The sequence below is a fragment of the Spermophilus citellus genome (assembly GCF_964194105.1).
Source record: "Spermophilus citellus genome assembly, chromosome: 18".
In the NCBI taxonomy this organism is placed as follows: Eukaryota; Metazoa; Chordata; class Mammalia; order Rodentia; family Sciuridae; genus Spermophilus; species Spermophilus citellus.
In genome coordinates this window covers 5,550,403-5,573,728 of record NC_138200.1, presented here as the reverse complement: position 1 = coordinate 5,573,728, position 23,326 = coordinate 5,550,403, and the positions used below count along the sequence as shown (strand labels likewise).

At 58.4% G+C, this 23,326-nt stretch overlaps 1 protein-coding gene across 1 annotated transcript; it reads right to left on the bottom strand.

Annotated features, from left to right (window-relative positions):
• Positions 1–2,842: 2,842 nt before the first annotated feature.
• Positions 2,843–22,084, bottom strand: LOC308637348 (sialic acid-binding Ig-like lectin 9). Its single transcript, XM_081273661.1, has 13 exons — positions 21,486–22,084; positions 21,029–21,364; positions 20,763–20,810; positions 19,865–19,958; positions 19,452–19,530; positions 15,862–15,914; positions 11,776–12,323; positions 11,312–11,590; positions 11,046–11,093; positions 9,912–10,169; positions 9,231–9,327; positions 8,787–8,868; positions 2,843–3,451 (listed from the first exon to the last, which is right to left on the bottom strand). The coding sequence occupies exons 1-13, from the start codon at positions 21,919–21,921 to the stop codon at positions 3,263–3,265; spliced, it is 2,547 nt and encodes an 848-aa protein (XP_081129787.1). The 5' UTR covers positions 21,922–22,084; the 3' UTR covers positions 2,843–3,262.
• Positions 22,085–23,326: the final 1,242 nt, after the last annotated feature.

Genomic DNA, 23,326 nt, shown 5'->3' with positions numbered 1-23,326 from the left:
GGTGATTCTGAGGGACCGATAATTTAGGGGACTTTCAGCATTATCTATTGATCAGATAATGGACCACGTCAGCCTGAGGACCCTGAGGTTGACCAGGCCACCCCCAAGCGTCCTGTAATCACCAGGCTGACTCAACAAAGGTGGACACTTCAGGGGGAAAGAACAACCTGTGATTTAACAAACAAACAAACAATGGCGGGGGAGGACTAAGAGCAGCTCGGAGGGTGGGTAGGAGCCTCCAGGTTCACCTCGGCAGCTGCCCCTCTCCCTGAGAAGCACCAAGGAATGTTGTCCCCTGCATATGTGTCCCCTCTGCCTCCCTCCATGTCAGATGGGAAGAGACCTCAGAATCAGGCTGGAGTTCCAATTCCAGCCCTGCCCTGAGCAGCGCAGGAACCCTGAGACAGCAGCACAGCCTCTCTGAACCTCAGTCTCTTCATGTGCACTGAGGGGTGGTCATCTCACAGGACGCTCCAGCACACGAGTGCACTGACAGCAAAGCCCCTGGCCTGGAGACTCGCACAGCTCAGCCCAGGGCCACATAAAAGCCCCTGGAAGGTGGATGCACGTGCGTTGGGTTTGTTTTTAAGGGGAAAGCTGATATCTGAATGCAGTGCTACCTGTGGCCCAGCAATGACCCCCTGTGATCTGCCATCGTGACACCCCAGTCTGTCCTGCAGACAGGTGCAGAAGTCTCCTGGAACTAGGGATCAACGCCTGGCTCCACAGGGGCAGGGGGGCAGGTTATGAATCCCCCCAGGGAAGCCCAGAGAGCCTCCTGGGTGGGGCCAGGCAGCAGCCACTCCATGTCATGCACATGGGGACCTTTGTCCCTGGAGAGGCTGGTGCTTTTCCCAGGAATCTCAGGAACCCAGGGCAGAGCATCTGCACCTGTCAGTAACCACAACAGCCTGCCTACAGCACAGGGCACAACACCCGGAAGAGCAGGCCCCCGGTCCCCAAGGTCCCCCCCTGTACCCAGAAATACGCAAGTCCCACATGTGGGTTTTAGTGTCTTAGTGGTCACAATAAAAAGTCAAAGGTGAAATCACTTTTAATGATGTTTTATTTAACACAATACATTAAAATATCAAGTATTAAGATCACTAAGGAAGCACCGTGTTTGGCCTAATCAATGCGGCACACTGGGGGTGCCCAGGCCTGGGGGCTGGCAGCTACCATGCGGACCACCCAGTGTAGACGCTTTGCAGGTTCACGCTCACCTCCAGGTCCCTGACTCACCGCAGACGTTTCTCGGGTGTGACGTGGTGAGTGTCAGAGTTTCCACCTTTCCAACCTTGATCCTCTCCTTCTACTCCACTAATTGAAAAGCCTCTCCTCTCCCAAGGGAATGAACTTGTAGTCCACTGACAGGGTGCGGGGCCATTCATGGAGTCCACCGTCCCACTGCACTGCCTGGTGACTCTGCCTGGAGAGGACTCTGATCCTCAGCTCTTCTTCTGCAAGATGGCGGAATTATTCTGGACCCTTTATATTTCCATGAAGATTCACAGTCACTTGTGCATCTGTACACATGGAGGTGAACGTCACCTCCTGTATATTCACATACACGTCTGCTCACACACCTGTATCTACTAACACGTGCACCTACTCACACTCAGAGGGTAGGGTTTGACTGGGTATTTGAAACCCACATGGAGCAGGTGACACCTCACCTACGGGTCTTCCAACCCGTGGACATGGTGACCACACGCATTCCTTGCATCTTCCTTCCGCTCCCGCGGCAGTGCTCTGTGGGGTGGGGACAGGTGTATTCCACGGTTCTCAATCCTTGTCCCTTGATATTTGTGACGCTGCTGTGAATGGGCTGGGACCCAGGTTTAGGGCTTTGGGTGCTCCCTCCAGTCCTCGGGTCCCGTGCCTTCCCGCCTACTTGGGAAGTGACTGCCGTGACCCATTCTTTCCCTTGTTCGGGTGACAGGTGTCGGTAAGAACTTAGGTCACGTGGTTCATTCTGGGATAACCCTCAAACTGTGGGACACTTTTCTCACTCCCTGGTTTGGCCCTGGAGGGGGGAAACCATGGCTGCTTCCCCCTCTCAGCTCCACCCCTGGAGCTCCACGCTCACAGGAATAGGAGACCAGGAGGACAGCCTTCGAGGGGGAACCAGTGTCCAGGGACCAAAGGATGTGTCATGGGGCCGACGGAAAATGGCTCAGAAAGGCCAGGGGAGGCGTGGGCAGCAGTGACGACCCAGAGGGCGTGGAGGGAGGCCGCAGGAGGCTGGGATGGGCCACTCAGGATCAGGGAGCCACGGGGAGCTGCGAGCAGAGCAGAGAGCTCCCTGTGTCAATGACCCCTGACTGCATGCAGGTGACAGGCTAAGGACAGCTGGGAGGCCAAGGCCAGAAGGAGGGGAGGAGGCCGGGCCAGAGCTGCGCAGGCCTGACCCTAAGGCAGGGTCACTTCCTGGAAAGCTGTGGAATGGCCACGTGTGGCCAAGGGCACAGGCAGGTGCACCCTGCTGCCTCCAGAGGAAGAGCCCGCAGGTCCTGCTGCTCAGAGCACAGAGACCCGCAGGTGCTCAGCACCCACCTCCAGGCGCCCTGCTGACGGGCCTGACTCCTTAACCCCCACCCGGCAGGCGGACGTCTCAGCCCATGTTCAGAGAGACTCTGTCCCTCAGTTCCTCACCTGTAGGGCTTTTTAAAGTTTTATTCTGTTTTAATGTACAAATAGTGACTGTGTGCATTTATCGGGGACAATGTGATGTTCAATAGCTTCACACCCTGAGGACTGACACACTGGGCCAATTAGCCATCCATCACCTGGGACACATTCCCTTGTGGTGAGGACATTTAAAATCCTCCCTTGAGGCCTGGGGACATGGCCCAGTTGGTAGAGTGCTTGCCTCACGTGCACAGGGCCCTGGGTCCGTCCCCAGCACCACAAACAACACTCCTCTCTTGCAACATACAGTGTGATGTTCTGTCATTGTGACACCTGGGGGACCTGCAGGACAGTGTGGTGGATGACACAGGCCCAGAGAGACGCACAGCAGGATCTCATTGCAGTGGAGTCAGAAAGAGTTGAGCTCAGGAGCAGAGAGGAGAGCGGAGGCCCTGGGTGGGCAGGTGGGGGGAGAGGAGGAGGTGGCCACAGCACGGAGCGCAGCTGGGAATAAGTCTGGGTTCCAGTTCTGAGTGGCGCCAGGACCCAGAGGCGTCCCTCTACAGGGACCTGACATTTCCTTGGCCTGGAAGGGGCTGCGCGTCCTTGAGCCGGGGCTGGTCTCAGCCTCTCATGGCTGGATGTGGATCTCCGCGTACTCATTGTCGGGGGCCCGCTCTCCCTGCGGGTCGCTGGCCTTCACCTCATGAAACCTGAGGGCTGCATAATGGATCTCCTCATCCTCTGAGGGGCGGGTGGCCACGGCCAGGGCAGCTGGCTCTGGGGAGCGTTCCTCTGCCTGGGACTGGACCAGGCGGCTCTGAGTGGAGAGAGAGGAGAGAGTCAGGGTGGACAGTGAGGAGGAGCCCAGGGCTGCAGGGGTGCCCGTGTGTCCATGCACACAGCCTTTTGCGCCAGAGTTGAACTGTCCCTCATGGACACTTCCCCAAGCAAGAGTGCTCCACACGCACCAAGCCTCGTGAACTTCCCCCAACAGCTCCACGGGGGAGGGATTATTTCGTCTCCATTTCATAGAAGTGAAAACCGAGGTTGAAGTAGGGACGCAGCACACCCAAACTCCCGGGTAAAATCAGGGTCTCATCTGTTTCCTCCTGACCCCAAAGCCCAGTGTCCTCCTGAGGGCCCCGGTGCCAGATCCTAAGCTGGGGGCTCGGTGCACCCTGTGGACACAGCAGACACAGGCCTGGCCTCTTGCAGCTCATTCCTTAATGGATGGTGGTCACAATAAGGACTAATCAAAACCAAAAATCCAATGGTGCATTATGATAAGATGGGCAGGAACAGGGCACTTGGGAGAGGCCAGGCCTGGACCAGACATGGCGCCCGCCCCGAGATGCTTACAGCCTGATGGGCTGGGGCAGGAGCCAGCCAAAGAAATGGTATCCCCCCAAGAGGAAGAGAAAGGACCCCCAAATGTCCTCATGTGAGTCCCTGGAACCTGCAAATACATTTCCTTGTGAGAGAGACTTTGCAGGCGGAATTAAGTCCAGGACATGGAGGTGCAGAGGGATCCTGGGTTTGTGGGCGAGCCCAGTGTAGTCACAAGGGACTCTTCAGTGAAGGTGGGGGACGCGAGGGACTGGACGATGCTGCTGGCTCTGTAGATGGAGAGAGGCCCTGCCCCCGCCCAGGTCCCCAGGCCCCCAAGACACAAAAGCAAGAAAACGTCATCTTCCGGAGCCCCCCAGGAACCAGCACCTGCTCCCTGATTTTATTCCCGGGGAAACCCATTTTGGACTTGTCACCTCCCGAATGGTAAGGTGACACGTATTTTTGTTTGAAGTCACTAAATCTGTGGCAAGTCTTACAGCAGCAGTGGAAGCTAATAGAGCAGGTCAGGCAGCAGAGAGCCACGGGGCTCCCCCAGGGGTCCCCCTCATCTTAGGCCTTTCTCTGCCCACCCTGGACAGCAGATGGCACCACAGAGTGACCGTGACTTGGCTCCTCCCCCTGCCTCGTGATTATCTGAGAATTCACACTCAAGCTGCTTCTCCACCCTGAGGCCCCCTAGCCCTGCTCCTCCTGGACTCTGCAGAAGTGCAGCTGCACACCTTCCCCACGCAGAGGCCCTCTGCACTGAGCTTCGGGACACCTCCAGGCCCATCCACCGCCCTGACATCCCTCTGTCCTGTGCACACCTCCTGATCCCTGAACCTCAGAGTCATCGCATTCTTCTCTGCAACGTCCCTTGTGGTCACGTTCAGTCCACACGGCCCCTCGCCATCCACAGCTGTGACGTGCAAGCCCTCCTACCCGCTCCCCCTCTTGACCACAGACTCGGGCCAACAGTGTGCAGACGCTCCTCAAGTTACAGCCAATAAACCAACGTAACTAAAAAGGTCAAGGTCAAAAGTGGGCTTAGTGCAGTGGACGGCCCAGGAGCACCAGTTACCTCCCCGACCTTTAAGCACACTCACCACACTCACGTGAGCCTGGCACTGGGAGAGCTCTCACGCAAAGCCTGTTTTGTAGCGAGATTGAACACCGCGGAGCCACTCAACACCACACCCACAACAGGGCAGCGCAGGCCTCCACAGAGCGCTGGTCTACCTCGGGTGTGGCTTGTGGGGGACGCTGCCCCTGCCCAGGGCCACAGCGTGTCATGTACCACCCATCCCTGGTCCCGGAGAAGGTCCACATGCTAAATCTGGAATATGGCTTCTCTGAGTGGGAACTGCTTTGCATGTTCGTAAAGTTGAGGAGTCGTCCATGGAAACACTGTGAGTAGGGGCTGTCAGTACTCGGAACCCCTCCCTTGTCCAGAGCTAAAACCCATTTCAACAGAACTCCTCCTTCCCTCCCCAAGTCCCCTCCTCCTACCTCATCTGGACCTCAGTGGTTGGCGCCTCCATTCTGACTGCTCAGGGCAAAGATCCCGGAGTCAAGCATCCTGGATCCTGTCACTCAGTCCCCACTCCCCGTCCACAGTGGTCCCACTCAGCTGACCTCAGGATCCAGCCAGAGGCCAGTCAAGGTTCCAGCCAGCATGACCTCCTGCCTGGAAATGCCTCCCAGCCTCCTTTATAACCTCTGGCCTCTGCCCCCCCCACACACACACACACACACACACACACACACACACATTCACATGGTCTCTCCTGCACACACACACACCAGGCCTCACCACACACACACACACACACACACACACACACACATTCACATGGTCTCTCCTGCACACACACACACCTGCCCCCCACCACACACACACACACACTCACACACACATTCACATGGTCTCTCCTGCACACACACACACACCAGGCCTCACCACACACACACACACACACACACACACACACACACACACACAGGGTCTCTCCTGCACACAGCAGCCAGAGGAACCCCTCCCTGGTGCTCAGGCCTGCAGACCCTGCACAGCCCCACAGCAGACGGGATTTGCATAAGCTCAGCCTCTCCCAGCTGATCTCCTGGAGTCACCTGCCTCCCTCTGTAGAGCCCAGGCTCTGCCCTCAGCCCTGGGCAGCCTCCTGTTGGAGTAACTGCACCCACTGCTCCCTCTGCCTGGAACCCTCACACCACAGACTCCAGAGCCCCCTCGTCACTACCCTCGCCACAATGGGAAGACACTTGGGAGAGCCTTCCATCTGATGAGGGCCCAAGAGCCAGGCTGCAGAAGGAACCCTGCAGCACGTCAGCACTAAACACAGCCCAAGTAGACAGTGGGCAAAGAACGTGACCAGACATTTCTCCAAAAGACACAGAAATGGCCAAGAAGCACACACACAAATCTTCAGTGTCACTAGTGATCAGAGAAATGCAAATCAGAGCCACAGAGAACTGTCAGCTCACATGCATTAGATAAACAGTATTAGGAAAATAATAGGAAATCAAACAACCACAACAAAAAACAGTGTGGCCAAGTATGTTGAGAAATGGGAACCTCGTACGTTTCTGGTACATGTAAGATGGTGTAACTTTTGCAGAAACAGGCAGTTCCTTGAAAATTAAAAATAGAACACTATACAATCCAGAAATCCTAGTTATGGGCACATATCCAGAAGAATAGAAAACAGAATCTTGAAAGGATGCACACACAGCTGTGCATCATTCACAGTAGCCAACAAATAGAAGCAACCAGAATGCCCATCAACAGATAAATGGGCAAAGAAAATGTGGTGGATATTATTCACCCTTAAAAAGAAAGACCTTCTGTCACATGCTACAACACAGACAAACCTTGAGGACGTGCTGCATGACATAAGCCAGTCACAAAAGGGCAAATCCTGGACACGTCCACCTCAGTGAGGCCCCAGAGGAGGCAAAGGCAGAGAGACAGTGAGTAGGAGGGGGGCTGGCAGGGTGGGGGGGCCAGGAGGGCAGCGGGTTGTGCTCATGGATGGAGATGAAGTGCTCCGGGGATCTGCTGCCCAGCTCTAACTTCAACACGGCTAAGATGGTCAAACTCACGCTGCATGGCTTTTCACCATCCAGGACAGATCTAAAAAACAGAACCTCTCAGCCCCTCCCAGTCCTGCACCCTTCCTCCCCCAGAGTAAGTCTCTCTCTCTTTGTGCCCATGCACCACCATCTGTTTGCTTGGTGGCTTGCTGCATCCCTCTGTCTAGAAGAGAAGCTCCGAGCCTCAGGTTTGCTGCTGTGTCTCTTAGATGGGTCCCTGGCCCCTACACAGCTGGTCCCTGTTAGGTCTCACGGACATTCCCTGAGGGTTAAGGAATTCCAGAGCAGGCTACTCTGCTGCCCAAACTCTCCAAAGCAGGCTCTAGATACAAAACACAAAGGAGGAGGGTGACAGTCCCTGGAGCAGGGAGGGTGACAGGAATGAATAGTGGGACTGCAAAGAGCCTCTGAGAGGGAGGAACAGGCAGGCCCAGGCCCAGAGGCACCAATGACCTTGTTCTGTTCTGGGGGACCACAGTGAAAGCCCTCTGCAGAGGAGCCCAGTGTGGGGGGCGGGAGCAGGCTGTGGGGAGGACGGGGCCAGGCGAGCGAGCTGGGCACTCACCAGGAGAGAAAAATTAAAAAGGGGACAAAAATGTCAGAAATTGAGAGAAATATTTTAAGGAAACTTTTTTTTAATCAAAATTAATGCTAAAATTCATGGAAAACAAAGTAAACCCAGCATTAGTGAAAGTGTCCAGCTGAGCCAACTGGAGGAACACTCTGTTTGTATGTTTTAGTGACATTTTTAATGGTTGCTTTTTTAGAGGACTTTAAAATAACTGAAATGGTCACGTTTCATTAATATGTAGCACAGCCATTTCCTAAGTTGAGGATCTGATGTCCCCACCAGCCCTGAGGTCATTGTGCCTCCTGGCTCTGCTAGAGATGAACAGGGGACGGTATTTACAACCTACTCTTTGCTTCCCTTCTGTTGATGGGGAATGCGGCCACACTGCACAATGTCTCTGGACTGAATGACAACCTTAAGTCACCTTCACTAACTTTACCTTACTTAGTTTTGTCAGCTCTTTAGAACACTATTTGTCTCCATTCCTGAGATTTTCTTGGCACCCCTTAAATTTTCACTGAAGACAAGTGGCTCCTTGGCTCTCCCAGGCTCCTGACCTGATGGGAGGTGGGGGGCCACCAGGGGCCGAGGAGCTCACTGTCCCTGTGGGTCAGCCTTGCACAGGGCCATGGTCACCATTTGCACAGACCCTGTGACACAGCAGATCCTCATGTCACAGCAGCAGAGCTGAGTAGCCACAACAGGGACAGGGGGTCAGCAGCCAAGGCGTCTACCGTCTGGCCCTGCAGACAGGTGTTCAAGTGCAGAGGAAGTGGACACTGGGCGCCTGGAAGATGGCACCAGGTGGAAGGGGAGACAGAGGCGGGAGGTGAACAGGTCCAGGGACGAGATCCCAGTCCCTAACCATGAAGGGGTCAGGGAGTGCGGGGGCTGGTGCTCGCTGCTCTGAGGAGACATGATGTGACACAATGGCTTAACAGGAGGACAGCAGAACAGAGGGGGGTCCCTCGGGCCTGGCCAGGGAGAAAGCAGGGAGGAGGGTGCTGTCAGCAGCCCACGGTGTGGGCATCCAGCTGGACAGCCGGCTGTCCCGGGGAAGAGGGGAGAGCAGCTGAGCCACTTCAGCAGAGCAGTCCTGGGGACATCTCCGGGAGGTGTCGGGATGCGCCATGTCACTCACCTGAGAGGCCGGGACCTGGACAGCGTTGGTATCCCCCGAGCCCGCCGCTGGCCTGGCGGACCTCTTCCTGTAGGAGCGCGCTCTGAATGGGGACACCAAGGAGCCTCAGTGGGGCCAGGGCGGCCCAGAGGGCAGACGGCCACCCCACCCCTGCATCTTGCTGAGCCCAGGAGGGCGGCCAAGTGGGAGAGGACGGTCCTGTCCTGGAGGCTCCTACTGCGAAGGCAGCCTCTGGGCTCTGGACTCCGAGAGTGGGGACAGCCCTGGAGCCCCTTGCTCCGAAGTGGGTTTCCATGGCTGGCTCCCCCAGAGCCCACCTGGACCTCAGGTGCCCTGGCTTCACGCCCTCGGCCATCCAGGTCCCTCCAGCTCAGGGACGTGCCCGGCTTGCCCTCCTCCTCTCCAGGGTGCTGCCCGGCCTCCCCGACGCCCACCAATGCTCACCCGAGGAGGAGGAGGATGCAGGACAGGAAGAGCAGGGAGGTAGCTCCAGCGCCCCAGAGGGCCCCCTGCGTCACTCCGGATAGAGGCCCCGCTTTGCCTGTGGACGCACCAGAGGGAATCGCTTTGCAGACTCAGCTCCCAGGATCCCTCCTCCCTTCCCTGCGGCTCCCTGCAGGACCCTGGACTGAGCCTTCCTTTTCCTCTCCCAGACCAGGAGAACTAGGATGGGGGTGGGGCGCCGTGTGGTTATTGAAATTTGGTATTTTGTTCACCATAGAATTGGTTTGCATCCATTTTTACTTTTTTAATTATTGCAACGTGATACTATTTTTGCTCAGTGTCTGGGCTGGTTCTGTTCTCACGGGGGTTTTGTTTGCTTTTATTCTTGGCTTCTGGCTTCATCCTAAATGTTGTGCCCAAGGCAAATGCCTCACGAGTCCTGGCCCACAAAGCAAGGGCCCTGCTGCCCAGACCACATGTCTAAGGCCCACCTGGCCTCCAAGATCCACCCACCCCTTGGCCCAGCAGGGAGAGGACAGTGAGGCTCTGGTTCCAGGCCCCCAGCTGAGGGCAGGACAGAGATGAGCTTCCCTCTCAAGCCAAAGAGGTGGCTGCAGGGACTGGTGTGGGGCAGGTGCTGTCCCCTCCTCCTGGCCCTCTCCAGCCCACAGTGACACTCACTCTGTGGTGACAGATTAAGGGAGATGTGCTGGGAGCCCAGAGGGTTCTGCGCATGGCAGGTGAATTCGCCTCCACCCCTGAGGTGCTCTGCAGACAGCTCCAGCACCCCAGGGTCCATGGTCTGCGAGGGACACAGAGTCAGGTTCCCCCAGGACCAGCTCAGCCTGGCAGGGGGACGGCTGTCGACGACACAGACCAGACGCAGAGATTGACCCTCCAGGGCTGAAAGAGATGAGCCATTCCCCAGGGTTGTGGATGCTGTGGAGAAAGAGACAGAGGGTCAGAGTGACAAAGAGAGCAAAGGAAAGAGAACCCTGGAGTCCAGAGAGGGGACCCCCACACACTCATGGACTGAATGAAGCACAGGAAAACACACCCTTGACCTGTGCCCAGGAACATGACCAAGTTGATGTTTCTGTGACGGATGTGTTTTCCTGTACCTCCTTCAGCTACATTGACTCAAGCTCTTGAACCAGAACATGTGGCTCAGCTGTATTCTGTGCTCAGGAGCTGAGCTCACTGACGTGCACACCCAGCTGTGGACGGAGGCTCAGGACCATCCACTGCCCACTCCTGTGGGCTGAATGGACTCAGTGCTGGTTGGCAGAGGATGCCCACAGAACGGGGTCCATCTGGGCATGGGACACCCTCACCACCCAGAACGAGGACCCTGAGTGCTACTGACATGCAGTGACCTCTCAGTCCTCAGGTGGACAGTCCAAGGCTCAGCCTGCATGGACACTGGTCACCTCTGGGAGGGACCTAGGCTCTGGGGACAGCCTGCTCTGTGTGTGCCCTGGACTGTGCCTCCTCCCACAAGCACGTAGAGCAAAGCTGTTGGGGAATAAAAACAGGAGGCTGGAGGCAGGGCCAGGAGGAGGCTGGGAGGGGGCCTGGGAGCCCAGTTCTGCTGTGAGAGTGTCACCCTGTCCCTGTGGGGGTGAGGGACAGGTGCTGGAGTCCAGGGAGCCTGGGAGGGTGGGGACAGGAGCTCAAGGCACATGTGGGGCTGAGGGTGGGGTGCAGTCAATGGGTTCCCCAATAAGGGGCTCTGTCACCAGGCTGAGGGGGACCCAGCCCTGCCCTGAGCTGAAGAGGCCCTGCCCCCCCAGCCCCAGCAAGGCCCCTCCGTACCTGGGCCAGCTCCTGGGGACACAGTTACACTCAGGTTCTGTGGAGAGTCTGGGGCAGGGAGACACGCAGACCTGTCAGTGGGAGGCTGGGGACATCAGCCTCTGTCCCAGGAGCCTCATGGTGGGGAGGGGTGGAGGCTGCATCCTCCTGGCCCAGCCCCCACATGATTTCAGGACCCAGCACCCAGTGTCCAGGGTCTGACCCCTCTCCCTCTCCCTCAGGGACCAGCCCCATCAGAGACCCAGGTGTCCCAGCCCAGCTCTCACATGAGACGTTCAGGTGGACGGTCTGTGTCCTGGTCACACGGGCCCCAGGCAGGGTCACCTGGCAGGTGAGGTTGGTGCCATGGTCCTGGGGCCGCGGGGTGAGGGTGAGCACCGAGGAGTGGGTGATGTTGGGGCCCAGGGAGGACACAGAGGGCCCTTCCCAGGAGAAGGTGGGGGGCGTCCCCTGCTCACAGGCCCAGGGCACAGAGCAGGTCAGGTTGCTGGGACGGCCAGACTCCAGGGTCCCAGGGACGAGGATGTCAGGGGTGTGGGTCAGGGCTGGTGAGCAGAGGGGGACAGGCAGGGTCAGGAGGGAGGGTGGGAGGTGGGGCCCTGAGAGAAGCTCAGGCTCTGACCCAGCTGCTCCCTGAGCCCCTAATGCTTGACCCCAGCTCCCCCAGGGCAGGGTCCCACCCAGCTCTGCCCTGTGACCTCCCTGAGGCTGCCTTGACCTGGAGCCGTACCTGTCACTCGCACTGTCACACTGTGATCTGTGTAACTGTGTTTCAAGCGTCCTCTCTCCACCCGAAAGTAGTAGGACCCCGCGTCCGTCTTCCTGGCGTCTCTGATGCTCAGGGAGCAGTTGTCGGTTCTTGGGTCCCCAAGGAGGTGGAACCGGCCCTGGGTCTCCTCCTGCACGTCCCTGGCAGGGTTGTTGGTGGCCACTGGAGCATCCATCATTGTGTCCCCTTCACGGAACCAGTAGCCATGAGCTGGGTCCCTGTTAGTCCAGCTGCTCCAGGGGTAGGAGAATTGGCAGGGCACATGGACACACAGGCCCTCCTGCACTGTCACCTCCCTGGGCACCTTCAGGGTGTAACCTGGATGGGCATAACCCCCCTGGCCCTCCACCCGCCCACAGCCCCGCAGCAGGGGCAGCAGCAGCAGCAGCAGCATGTCGGCCAGGGCTGCAGGGCCGCAGGGGAAGTCTGCCCCCAGAGCTCCTCTCTGAGGAACTAAGAGCCCAGAGGAGGAGGCCCACGGGAAGGGGACGAGAGGGGACGGTGGCCTCCTAGAGGAGGAGCTTCAGCCAGCCTCTGCCAGGGCGGCCTCTGCCCTTGGAGACCAGCCCCCACCACCACATCCAGCCTGCAGCCCTGAGGACAGAGAGGACAGGGACCCTCCCTGAGTCACTCTGTCTCCTCCCTCTCTATTGACATCCTTCCTCTTTGGTGACAGTTTCTGCAATGTCACTCAATGTGCTACCTCTAACCAGAGCCCTGAGTGACCCCAGGGCCATTGACGATTGTGGGGTCAGGAGATGAGGGAGGCCACTGGGGAGACCAGGCCACCTCTCCTCCCTCCCTCGGCAGCCACACAGTGGGACACCCTCTCTGCACAGCAGACCTGGACACTGTCCCCAAGAAGTTACCACCTAGGCGAGAGACACTAAGTCCTCAGGCACCAGTGGGCCACACTGGGGTCACCCAGGCAGTGTGGAGGGCTGCTCCCACCCTGGTGGACTTTGGTCTCAGGGAACTGTGTAGAGGAGACACCAGGCTGAGTTCTCTATGTTAAAACACCAAGGACACAGAGGGACCCAGCTGGCAGGTGGCCTGAGGGACAGAGACCCAGGCTGAGGCCTCATGAGGAGGGACTGACGGGAAGACAGTGGGAAGGGAAGAGGCAGATTATAAAAGGTGCAAACGTCTCCTCAATCACCAGCCACCAGGACGGACTCCCTCACCGCCATGCTCTCTGCTGCCTGGTTACTCCAGAGCATGTGGACCTGGGGCCTCCAGAGCTGGTTGGCTGTGCCCCCAGGAATCCCAGGAACAGAAGGCACAGAGCACGAAATGCCAGTGTGGACGTCCACCCTGGGGGTGGCCAGGATTTCGTGTGAGCAGCAGCATGCGCCTGAGTACAGTGATTTGCAGCTGGGGCAGGTCGTGGGGGTGCTGGGAGGGGGAGCCCTGTGACTCGTGTGGGTTTTCCTTGAAACCTTTTTCTGGGGAGGTGGAAAGATGTGTCATGTGGGTAAATGTGTCCCCAAACAACAGCTCCGTGATTGAGGGCCAAGTGAGTGTCCTCCAGGACAGGCCGCAGAGCACCCAGGGCCACCATTGTCCCGCTCCCCGTGGCCACCCCTGCTCCCCTCAGGCAGCCCTGGCCTTCCTCTGCAGTTCTCCATCTGAGCTCACCCCCCCCCCCAACACCATGGCTTCCTCTGAGACTCTGTGCACACAGAAAGTTGGGCTGTGTTCGTCCACTCAGCCCCATGGACCTGTCCATTCCATGGTATCCCCAGAACCAGCTCCCAAACCTGGGGTGGGGTCGTGCCCTGTGATGGCTGGGGGAGGGGTAGGGTTCCACACGCAGCCCCCCCACCCCCTGCACTGCCAGCGGCAGTCCCACCTGCAGCCCTCCTAGGCCCCCTGCTGCCCAGACACCCTCCCAGCAGGAGCAACTGCAGAGCCCACTGCTCAGAAGGGCTGGCCAGGACCCTCTGTTTTCCATAGTCTCCAATTTGCAAAGAAAAACAGAAGAACAGGAAGGAGAGACCTGGGGAAGCCACAGAGAATCTGCATGTAAGAGAGGAACTTCTGAGAGAGCTGGAGAAGCCCTCTGGTTCCACTTCCCCAATTTAGAAGAAGACCCCCAGGTCAGAGTGGTGAGTGTGTGGGCTGAATGCTGTGTCCCTCCAAAATTCACATGTTGACATCCTAACTGCTAAGGGGAGGGTCACAGGAGGTGGGGACTTTGGGAAGTGATTGGTCCTGGGGCAGAGCCCTGATGGATGAGATTAGTGTCCTTACAGGAGGACACAAGGAGGAGGCAGGGTCGAGGAGGACACTGGCCTCCCCAGACATGGGGTCTGCGAGCCCTTGGGCTGTGGGCGTCCAGCCTCCAGAACTGTGAGGAGCAAATCTCTGCTGTTCACACGCCCCGAGGTGATGGCCTCTCCCCCACAGCCCAAGGACTCAGAAGGCAAGTGGGTCCCCTCTTGCCTCTTGTCTGGGGCAGCCACCTCATCAAACGTTGTCCACCAGGGCTGACTGGGCTGGGGGAGGAGAGGTCCCATCAGATGGGAAGGGAAGGACTGTCCAGTCTGTCCAGGGGACAAGGAGAAGCTGCATTCATGTCACAGCCAGGTGGTGCCCATTCACACTGGGCCCTGAGGTCTGCAGCTAAGGGGTGAAGAGGACAGGTCCAGCGGTTTCCTTGAGGGACAGCAACGTCTGGTTGGGGACACACAAGTCCCCAGACAATGCCAGTCCACAGGCAGGTGGCTGAGATGGGCACCAGCTGGGGTTTGGGGGGATCTTGCTCTTCTGGAGAGGAAGGTGAACTCTCAGGGGACACAGGCAGAGGGACATGGTGGGGACGTCGGGCAGACCTGAGGGACATGGGTGACCCAGGGGACGCTGAGACAAAGGCCATTCTTGGCTGAGTTCCCCACACCTCTGAAGCCCTGGCCCCACTCTTAGGAGACATCCAGCTGGACAGTTCCTCCACTCACCGGCCCCAGAACACCCTGTGCGTGGTGCCTGATGTCACCTTCCCAGACACAGAGCGCGGACCTGGAGATGGCTGCCAGCGCCCTGCTCTTTCTGACCTGGGGTCCACCTTCTCCTTCCAACCTGACCCTGACCCCGTCTGTCTGGAGGCCCAGGGAGGTGGCTCAGCACACAGGGAAACTGTCCTCCCAAGACAGGGACCTGGGGAGCCCAGGCCCTGGGCGGTGCTGTCCACGGTGCTGAGCAGCGTTGGTGGGGCCTGGGCTGAAAACCCACCCAGCTCTGCAGAGGACTCAGGGCCCACGGGAGGGGACCCAGCTCAGGCCAGGAGCGTGGGCGGGAAGGTCTGGCCTGTCTGACAGGGAGGATCTGGGAACAAGCAGACCTCGTCCATGGGCTGGGATCTGGAAAGCTGCCGTCCCCTTCCTGGTCCATCTGGGACTCTCCTGTTGTCCCTGCTCTTTTAGGAACACTGAGTCTCCAGGAAACCCCATGGGGCCTAAGATTGAAAATCCCAAACCTGAAGAGAGGAGGATTCAGGGAGACGGGCCATGGGCACAGAGGGGGACAACTGAGTGACAAGGACGCAGGGGTGAGGGGCCATCTATTCCAGAGATTGATCGTCATAATACCAAGAAGTGGGGTCACTCTTCCTTAGGACTGTCTTCCCGCAGGGTTCTTTAAAAGGTGCTTCTCACAGACTTTGCTGGTGCAGTTTATGCTCATTCAACAGTTTCAGTGGATCCAGGAGAGACCAGATGACTCCCCGTTTCCTGAGTGTCGGCTGTGCTCTGTGACAGCCCTCCTACAGGTACAGTCTATGACACCATCAGAGCCGGTCCTGCTCCCCAGAGCCAGCAGCCCTGGTCATCCTGGCGCACTTCCGTCCTCACAGTCTGGGCATTTCTTCTCTGTCGTCTGGAGCCTCTTGGAGATGTGGTCTGCGTCTTCTATTTTCTCTTTCTTGGTGATTTTCCAGCGTTCCTCGTGTCCTCCTGGTTTTGAAGAAGCGTGCGGCACATGACTGACCTCTCACGGGAGGCTGGGAATTCATGTCCCCACCAACTCCTTAGTAACGGGCGATGACCTCACGACTTCTGCACGTCATTTTCCAGGTCTTTCTCACTTGGCCACGGGAGGACTTTCTAGAAGATATCAGCGCACCTCAAACCTCCATTAGACCTTGTCAGAGCCCCCCATCATTTTCTCCTCAACAGCATCCATCAGCCCATCTCCCACCTGAGCAAAGAGGACACCAGAATGCCACCTTCCTGGAGCCCACGTCCCCAGAGGCCCAGGGAAGAGCTGGGGAAAGTGACCCAAGCTGGTTTCTGTTAAAGCTTAGGACAATGGATCTGTGCCAAAGAGGACTGACTTTCCTCCGGTGTCACTGCCTTCCCGTCTCCTCCTTTCTGAACCTCCTCAGAGAAAGAGGAGAGAAATCAGAGCTGTGGGTCTGAGGGTTGGGTCCCCCTTACTATGTTCTCCTCTGGGAAAAGCTAAATGCTCCAGATTTAGGTGCTAACACGTTGATCATCGTGACAGTCTTGAGTCCTTCCTGGGAAAGGAAGACCTCGGAGCTCGCCCACACCTTAAAGAAGAGGGGGGCAACCTGCTGGGGAGGGCGGTCCCCCGGGAGTCTCTGTGTTGGGCTCATCTTGCTGGGTCACCCGAAACCGGAGGCACTGACTTCTCTACCCACATTCTCAGGCTGTGCCTGCAGGGAGCACCCTGGGGATGAGACAATGTCTCCCCAGGACACGGAGCAGGCTCATCCTGCTTCCCAGAAACCACTAGGTTCTCCAGCTGGTCTGCTTTGCTTCCTGGGTTATCTCACTGAGCCAGAAGTTTCTCTGAGCTTGTTCTACCAGTAAAACTAACCAAGTCACTCTGAGAGCCACCAAATACCTGATCCCTGTTATACACTCACCATCTGGCAGGACAGAGCAGGGGGCACTGAAACTGTCACTAAAGACAGAAAGGCAGACAGGAAAATGCTGGGGTCAGAACAAAGACCTGAGATGAGAAGTTCATGTAAACAGTAGCACCATTTTTCTAAATTACAAAAGCACTTATTGGGAGGATGTATCCAGCACCATCCTTGCTGTGGAAACTAGATAAAAACACCTTCAGCCAGCATCGAATATTGGGCAAAGACTTGCCCTGGAAACGGGCAGTGAGGACTGGATGCCTGGGGTGGCACAGGCAGATAAAGGAGAGGGGCTGTTAAGGGTTTGTCCCCTCCAGGGCCAGGCTGCACATGACAGTGTTCACAAATGGGTCATGCAAGGCAGAGAACTTACTAATGACCCCAGAGGTACCCAGGCACGGTGACACTGAAGGAAGAGGAGGGAACTAGGCTGAGCAGGGCTCAAGTGTCAGCTAAAGACTTGCCTAGGGTGAGAGCCAGGGAGGGACGGGGCCCTTCTTAAAGAACCCCGAGGGGACGGTATGTGGGAGAGAGGGGGACACGGGCTGTGGAGGAGATCAGCGTAAGCTGAGAAGAGGAGGAAGTGAATACAACCCACCAGGAGTGGAGGCCATGGGGATGTTGGCAGAGGAAGTGAGTCACCTTCAGGAAGGGACATTCGCAAGACTCGTGTCGTGGGGTGTGGTGGGTGAGAGAGACCCCAGGGACTCCTCGGGTCGTCACTGGGGAGTGGTGGCAGCTCCATCACCAAGAGGGACAAGGAGCTCCTCTGAGGCTCCCTGCAGACGGGACAGGACAGAAGGAGAGAGAGCCACGGGGGGCCATGAGGGAGAAGGGAGGCCGGGCAGGTGTGGAGACTCAGAGGAGGCTCCTGGGGGGAGGAGCAGGACAAGGCCAGGGGTGGACAAGAGCCTCCGGACAGGGCTTCCAAGGAAGGAGTGGGCAGCAGCTGGAGGATGAGAGGAGCTGTCTCATCTCTGTCCTCGGTCCCCAGAGGTCCTGATACGGAGCCATAAAGTGCCAAAGTCCGTGTCTGCTCAGAGACACTGTTCAGGCTTCCTCAGGTGGAGGCCCAGCACTTAGGACGGCCTAAAGTTACCTTGATGGCACGAGAGGACCAAAGTCTCCCAGGAGCAGGGCCTCGCAGCCCTGGATTAAAAGCTGGGGGGCCACCAACAGCCGGAGCCCAGACCTGATGAGAGAGACTGGAAATCCCTCAGTTGTAGCATACCCACAGTCGCACCTGGACCAGCCACTAGACGTGGGCTCTGCCACCCACACTCCAGGTTACAACCGGCCTATTTCCCCATCCACTGGGTCATTTAAATCCCTCCACGACTGGCCAGATGGGGAGCTTTGAGCTCTCCTCCTCCCCCTCCTCATCTGCCTTCATGCAATAAAGTTCTTTTGCATACACTGGTGCCCAGCGTTGGCCTCTGCACACTGGGCACCGTCCCTCACTAGTGACAGTCCCAACTCTGCTCTTAGTTTGGTGGCATGCCATGCCCTACCACTGCCCTCTCACCAGAATATGCCATTAGCCAGTCTCTGTGAAGCGTCTAGAGAAGAAAGTTCTGGTGCAGGAGGGCCGATGTGGACTCAAGAAGCATGGATCCGAGGAAGGAACTGGTGACTGATATGTCACCAGCTCCCCAATAGTTACCAGAATCCAGACACAAGTCACCCACAGCTCTGACCACCAGCACCACCCGCCATCCCATTTCCTCTGCAGAGAGAAGCAATGTGGGATAAGACAGTTCTCCCTGGCCACACTGACTCTGGGGATTTCACCTAACGGAGAACCCAAGGACTCCAAGGTTACAGAGGGATGGACACTGGGCCACATGGACTCCTTGGGGGCAGGATATAAGGGAGACTGGCGTCCATGGGAATGGAGGAGGTCAGCCTCTGAGGGCTCTGGCATGCTGCAGGTATGACTCCTGGGGTGGCCACACTCTGGGGACCACAGCACATGAATGGTGTGTGGGTCAGGACTCAGGGGAGGGGAGTGACCTGATCATGAGGAGGAATCAGGCTGTAATCTTCAGAGTGGCCAGTCTCAGGTCCTCAGCGCTCTAACTCTGGATCCTCAGAGAGGATAAGATTAGGAGTGAACCATCTGTGGCCCCCCAACTCCCCCCTTTGGGTTCAGGACCCTCCCATCTTCTCCCCACTCCCACTCCCCATAACAAAACCAGAGCTAGCCCAGGCCTTCACAAGTGTGGGGCCCATGCACTAGACGCCTTTCACAGACACACTTAACTACTGTGGTCCTGGAGCTTGAGTCAAGAGTAAAGGATCCTCCTGGGGCCACCAGGGACAACTTCCAATGAGAGGGGAACCTGGCCACAATCCTAAAGAATAAGAAGACTCCTGGGAGTGTCCCAAGCATTGTTCTGCACGTGGAACAAGCTCAAAACCATCAGTGCTCGCCCCATGACCACCTTATTATCTACTCTGCCAAACAAATGCCACAAGACTCAGTGGATCTTGCACATCCTTCAAATCTCATGGTTTCTCAGGTGGTGACTAGGGGACCAGGGAGGTACAGCAAGGTCAAGGTGGGGACCCACCTGGCTCTGCTGTAGAGACAGGGCCCTGAGCCACTATCCATATGGGACCCAGCAGGAAGGGTGGGCTTCAGGATGAGGGCAGGCAGCTCACCTGTGGCCATGGGGAGGTGGCCAATCAGTGGCCTTGACGAGAGAGGGGTCCCTGGTCATGTGGGAGGCTGAGACGCTGCGTCACTGACCTGGGACTCACCGGAGACAGCGTTTGCAAGCTCCTCACCCATTGCTGGCCTGGCTGCCCTCTTCCTGCAGGACTGCACTCTGAGGGAAGAGACCAGGGCCTTCAGGGGGGCAGCTTGGTACAGTGGGCAGTGGTCCCTGCCCTGTGCCCTGTCAGGGGGCTGGAGGTGACTGAGGGAGGCCGAGGAGGCCTGGTATGAAGACCTCTTTGATGAGACCCACTTCCCCCCACGTTGGGCCAGAACTGGGGACAGACAGCAATGGCCCATGGCCCAGGCAGAGTCCTCAGCACCCACTAGCCCCTGCCAGACACCAGTGCTCTTGGCCACTTTGAGTCCCCTTTGCTGGACTGTGGGATTCAGCGCCAAGTGCCTGCCCTGCCCACACCTCCTCTCCACCCCTGGGCAGTGCTGACCTGAGCAAGATGAGGCAGAGGCCGAGGAGCAGGATCTTGACAGCCACCTCCCCGATGGCCACCAGGACCACGTGGGCCATGGGCCCTGACATCCCTGCAGAAGAGTGGACGAGGCCAGGGTCACCTGCTAATCCACAACCCAGGTCCCTCCTCCACCTGAGGCCATGGACATGGCTCCTCCAGGCCTCCTCCATCCCTAGTGTGGGGCCATCAGCCCAGGCCTCCCCCAGGCCCTGACTGCCCAGCAGCTGGACCCTAAGTACTGTCCAGCCTCACAGCTGACTTGAGGGAGGGACACAGGAGACTGTTCCCTGCACAGTCCTGTTGGGAGATGACCAGGGCTGGGTGCATGGCACCAATTTGGTTGTCAGAAGACGCCCACAGAACAGCGTCCATCTGGGCAGTGGGACACCCTCACCACCCAGAACGAGGACCCTGAGTGCTACTGACATGCAGTGACCTCTCAGTCCTCAGGTGGACAGTCCAAGGCTCAGCCTGCATGGACACTGGTCACCTCTGGGAGGGACCTAGGCTCTGGGGACAGACTGCTCTGTGTGTGCCCTGGACTGTGCCTCCTCCCACAAGCACTTAGATCAAAGCTGTTGGGGAATAAGAAGAGGAGGCTGGAGGCGGGTCCAGGAGGAGGCTGGGAGGGGGCCTGGGAAGCCCAGGTCTGCTGTGAGAGTGTCACCCTGTCCCTGTGGGGTGAGAGGCAGATGCTGGAGTCCAGGGAGCCTGGGAGGGTGGGGACAGGAGCTCAAGGCAGACGTGGGGCTGAGGGTGGGGAGGGGTCAATGGGTTCCCCAATAAGGGGCTCTGTCACCAGGCTGAGGGGGACGCAGCCCTGCCCTGAGCTGAAGAGGCCCTGCCCCCCAGCCCCAGCGAGGCCCCTCCGTACCTGGGCCAGCTCCTGGGGACACAGTTACACTCAGGTTCTGTGGAGAGTCTGGGGCAGGGAGACACGCAGACCTGTCAGTGGGAGGCTGGGGACATCAGCCTCTGTCCCAGGAGCCTCATGGTGGGGAGGGGTGGAGGCTGCATCTTCCTGGCCCAGCCCCCACATGATTTCAGGACCCAGCACCCAGTGTCCAGGGTCTGACCCCTCTCCCTCTCCCTCAGGGACCAGCCCCATCAGAGACCCAGGTGGCCCAGCCCAGCTCTCACATGAGACGTTCAGGTGGACGGTCTTTGTCCTGGTCACACGGGCTCCAGGCAGGGTCACCTGGCAGGTGAGGTTGGTGCCATGGTCCTGGGGCCGCGGGGTGAGGGTGAGCACCGAGGAGTGGGTGATGTTGGGGCCCAGGGAGGACACAGAGGGCCCTTCCCAGGAGAAGGTGGGGGGCGTCCCCTGCTCACAGGCCCAGGGCACAGAGCAGGTCAGGTTGCTGGGACGGCCAGACTCCAGGGTCCCAGGGATGAGGATGTCAGGGGTCAGGGCTGGTGAGCAGAGGGGACAGGCAGGGTCAGGAGGGAGGGTGGGAGGTGGGGCCCTGAGAGAAGCTCAGGCTCTGACCCAGCTGCTCCCTGAGCCCCCAATGCTGGACCCCAACTCCCCCAGGGCAGGGTCCCACCCAGCTCTGCCCTGTGACCTCCCTGAGGCTGCCTTGACCTGGTGCCTTACCTGTCACATTCAGTGAGACCCAGTATTTTGTGTGACTGTACATCAAGCGTCCTCTCTCCACCCGAAAGTAGTAGGACCCCGCGTCCGTCTTCCTGGCGTCTCTGATGCTCAGGGAGCAGTTGTCGGTTCTTGGGTCCCCAAGGAGGTGGAACCGGCCCTGGGTCTCCTCCCGCACGTTCCTGTCAGGGTCGTTGGTGGCCACTGGAGCATCCATCATTGTGTCCCGTATACGGAACCAGTAGCCATGAGCTGAGTCCCAGTTAGTCCAGCTGCTCCAGGGGTAGGAGAATTGGCAGGGCACATGGACACACAGGCCCTCCTGCACTGTCACCTTCTTCTTCTCCACCTTCAGGCTGTAACCTGGATGGGCATAAGCCCCGTGGCCCTCCACCCACCCACAGCCCCGCAGCAGGGGCAGCAGCAGCAGCAGCAGCATGTCGGCCGGGGCTGCAGGGCCGCAGGGGAAGTCTGCCCCCAGAGCTCCTCTCTGAGGAACTAAGAGCCCACAGGAGGACGCCCACGGGAAGGGGACAGGAGGGGACGGTGGCCTCCTAGAGGAGGAGCTTCAGCCAGCCTCTGCCAGGGCGGCCTCTGCCCTTGGAGACCAGCCCCCACCACCACATCCAGCCTGCAGCCCTGAGGACAGAGAGGACAGGAACCCTCCCTGTGTCACTCTGTCCCTCCCTCTCTATTGACATCCTTCCTCTTTGGTGACAGTTGCTGCAATGTCACGCATGGGCTTCCTCTAACCAGAGCCCTGAGTGACCCCAGGGCCATTGACGATTGTAGGGTCAGGAGACAAGGGAGGCCAATGGGGTGAGCAGGTCCCCTCTCCTCCCTCCCTCAGCAGCCACACACTGTGACACTGTCTCTGCACAGCAGACCTGGACACTGTCCCCAAGAAGTTACCACCTAGGCGAGAGACACTAAGTCCTCAGGCACCAGTGGGCCACACTGGGGTCACCCAGGCAGTGTGGAGGGCTGCTCCCGCCCTGGTGGACTTTGGTCTCGGGGGACTGTGCAGAGGAGACACAGGGCTGAGTTCTCTATGGTAAAACACCAAGGACACAGAGGGACCCGGCTGGCAGGTGGCCTGAGGGACAGAGACCCAGGCTGAGGCCTCATGAGGAGGGACTGACGGGAAGACAGTGGGAAGGGAAGAGGCAGATTTTAAAAGGTGCAAACGTCTCCTCAGTCACCAGCCACCAGGACGGACTCCCTCACCACCATGCTCTCTGCTGCCCGGTTACTCCAGAGCATGTGGACCTGGGGCCTCCAGAGCTGGTTGGCTCTGCCCCCAGGAGTCCCAGGAACAGAAGGCACAGAGCAGGAAATGCCAGTGTGGACGTCCACCCTGGGGGTGGCCAGGATTTCGTGTGAGCAGCAGCATGCGCCTGAGTACAGTGATTTGCAGCTGGGGCAGGTCGTGGGGGTGCTGGGACGGGGAGCCCTGTGACTCGTGTGGGTTTTCCTTGAAACCTTTTTCGGGGGAGGTGGAAAGATGTGTCATGTGGGTAAATGTGTCCCCAAACAACAGCTCCGTGATTGAGGGTCAAATGAGTGTCCTCCAGGAGAGGCCGCAGAGCACCCAGGGCCACCGTTGTCCCGCTCCCCGTGGCCACCCCTGCTCCCCTCGGGCAGCCCTGGCCTTCCTCTGCAGTTCTCCATCTGAGCTCACCCCCCCCCAACACCATGGCTTCCTCTGAGACTCTGTGCACACAGAAAGTTGGGCTGTGTTCGTCCACTCAGCCCCATGGGTCTGTCCATTCCATGGTATCCCCAGAACCAGCTCCCAAACCTGGGGTGGGGTCGTGCCCTGTGATGCCTGGGGGGAGGGGTGG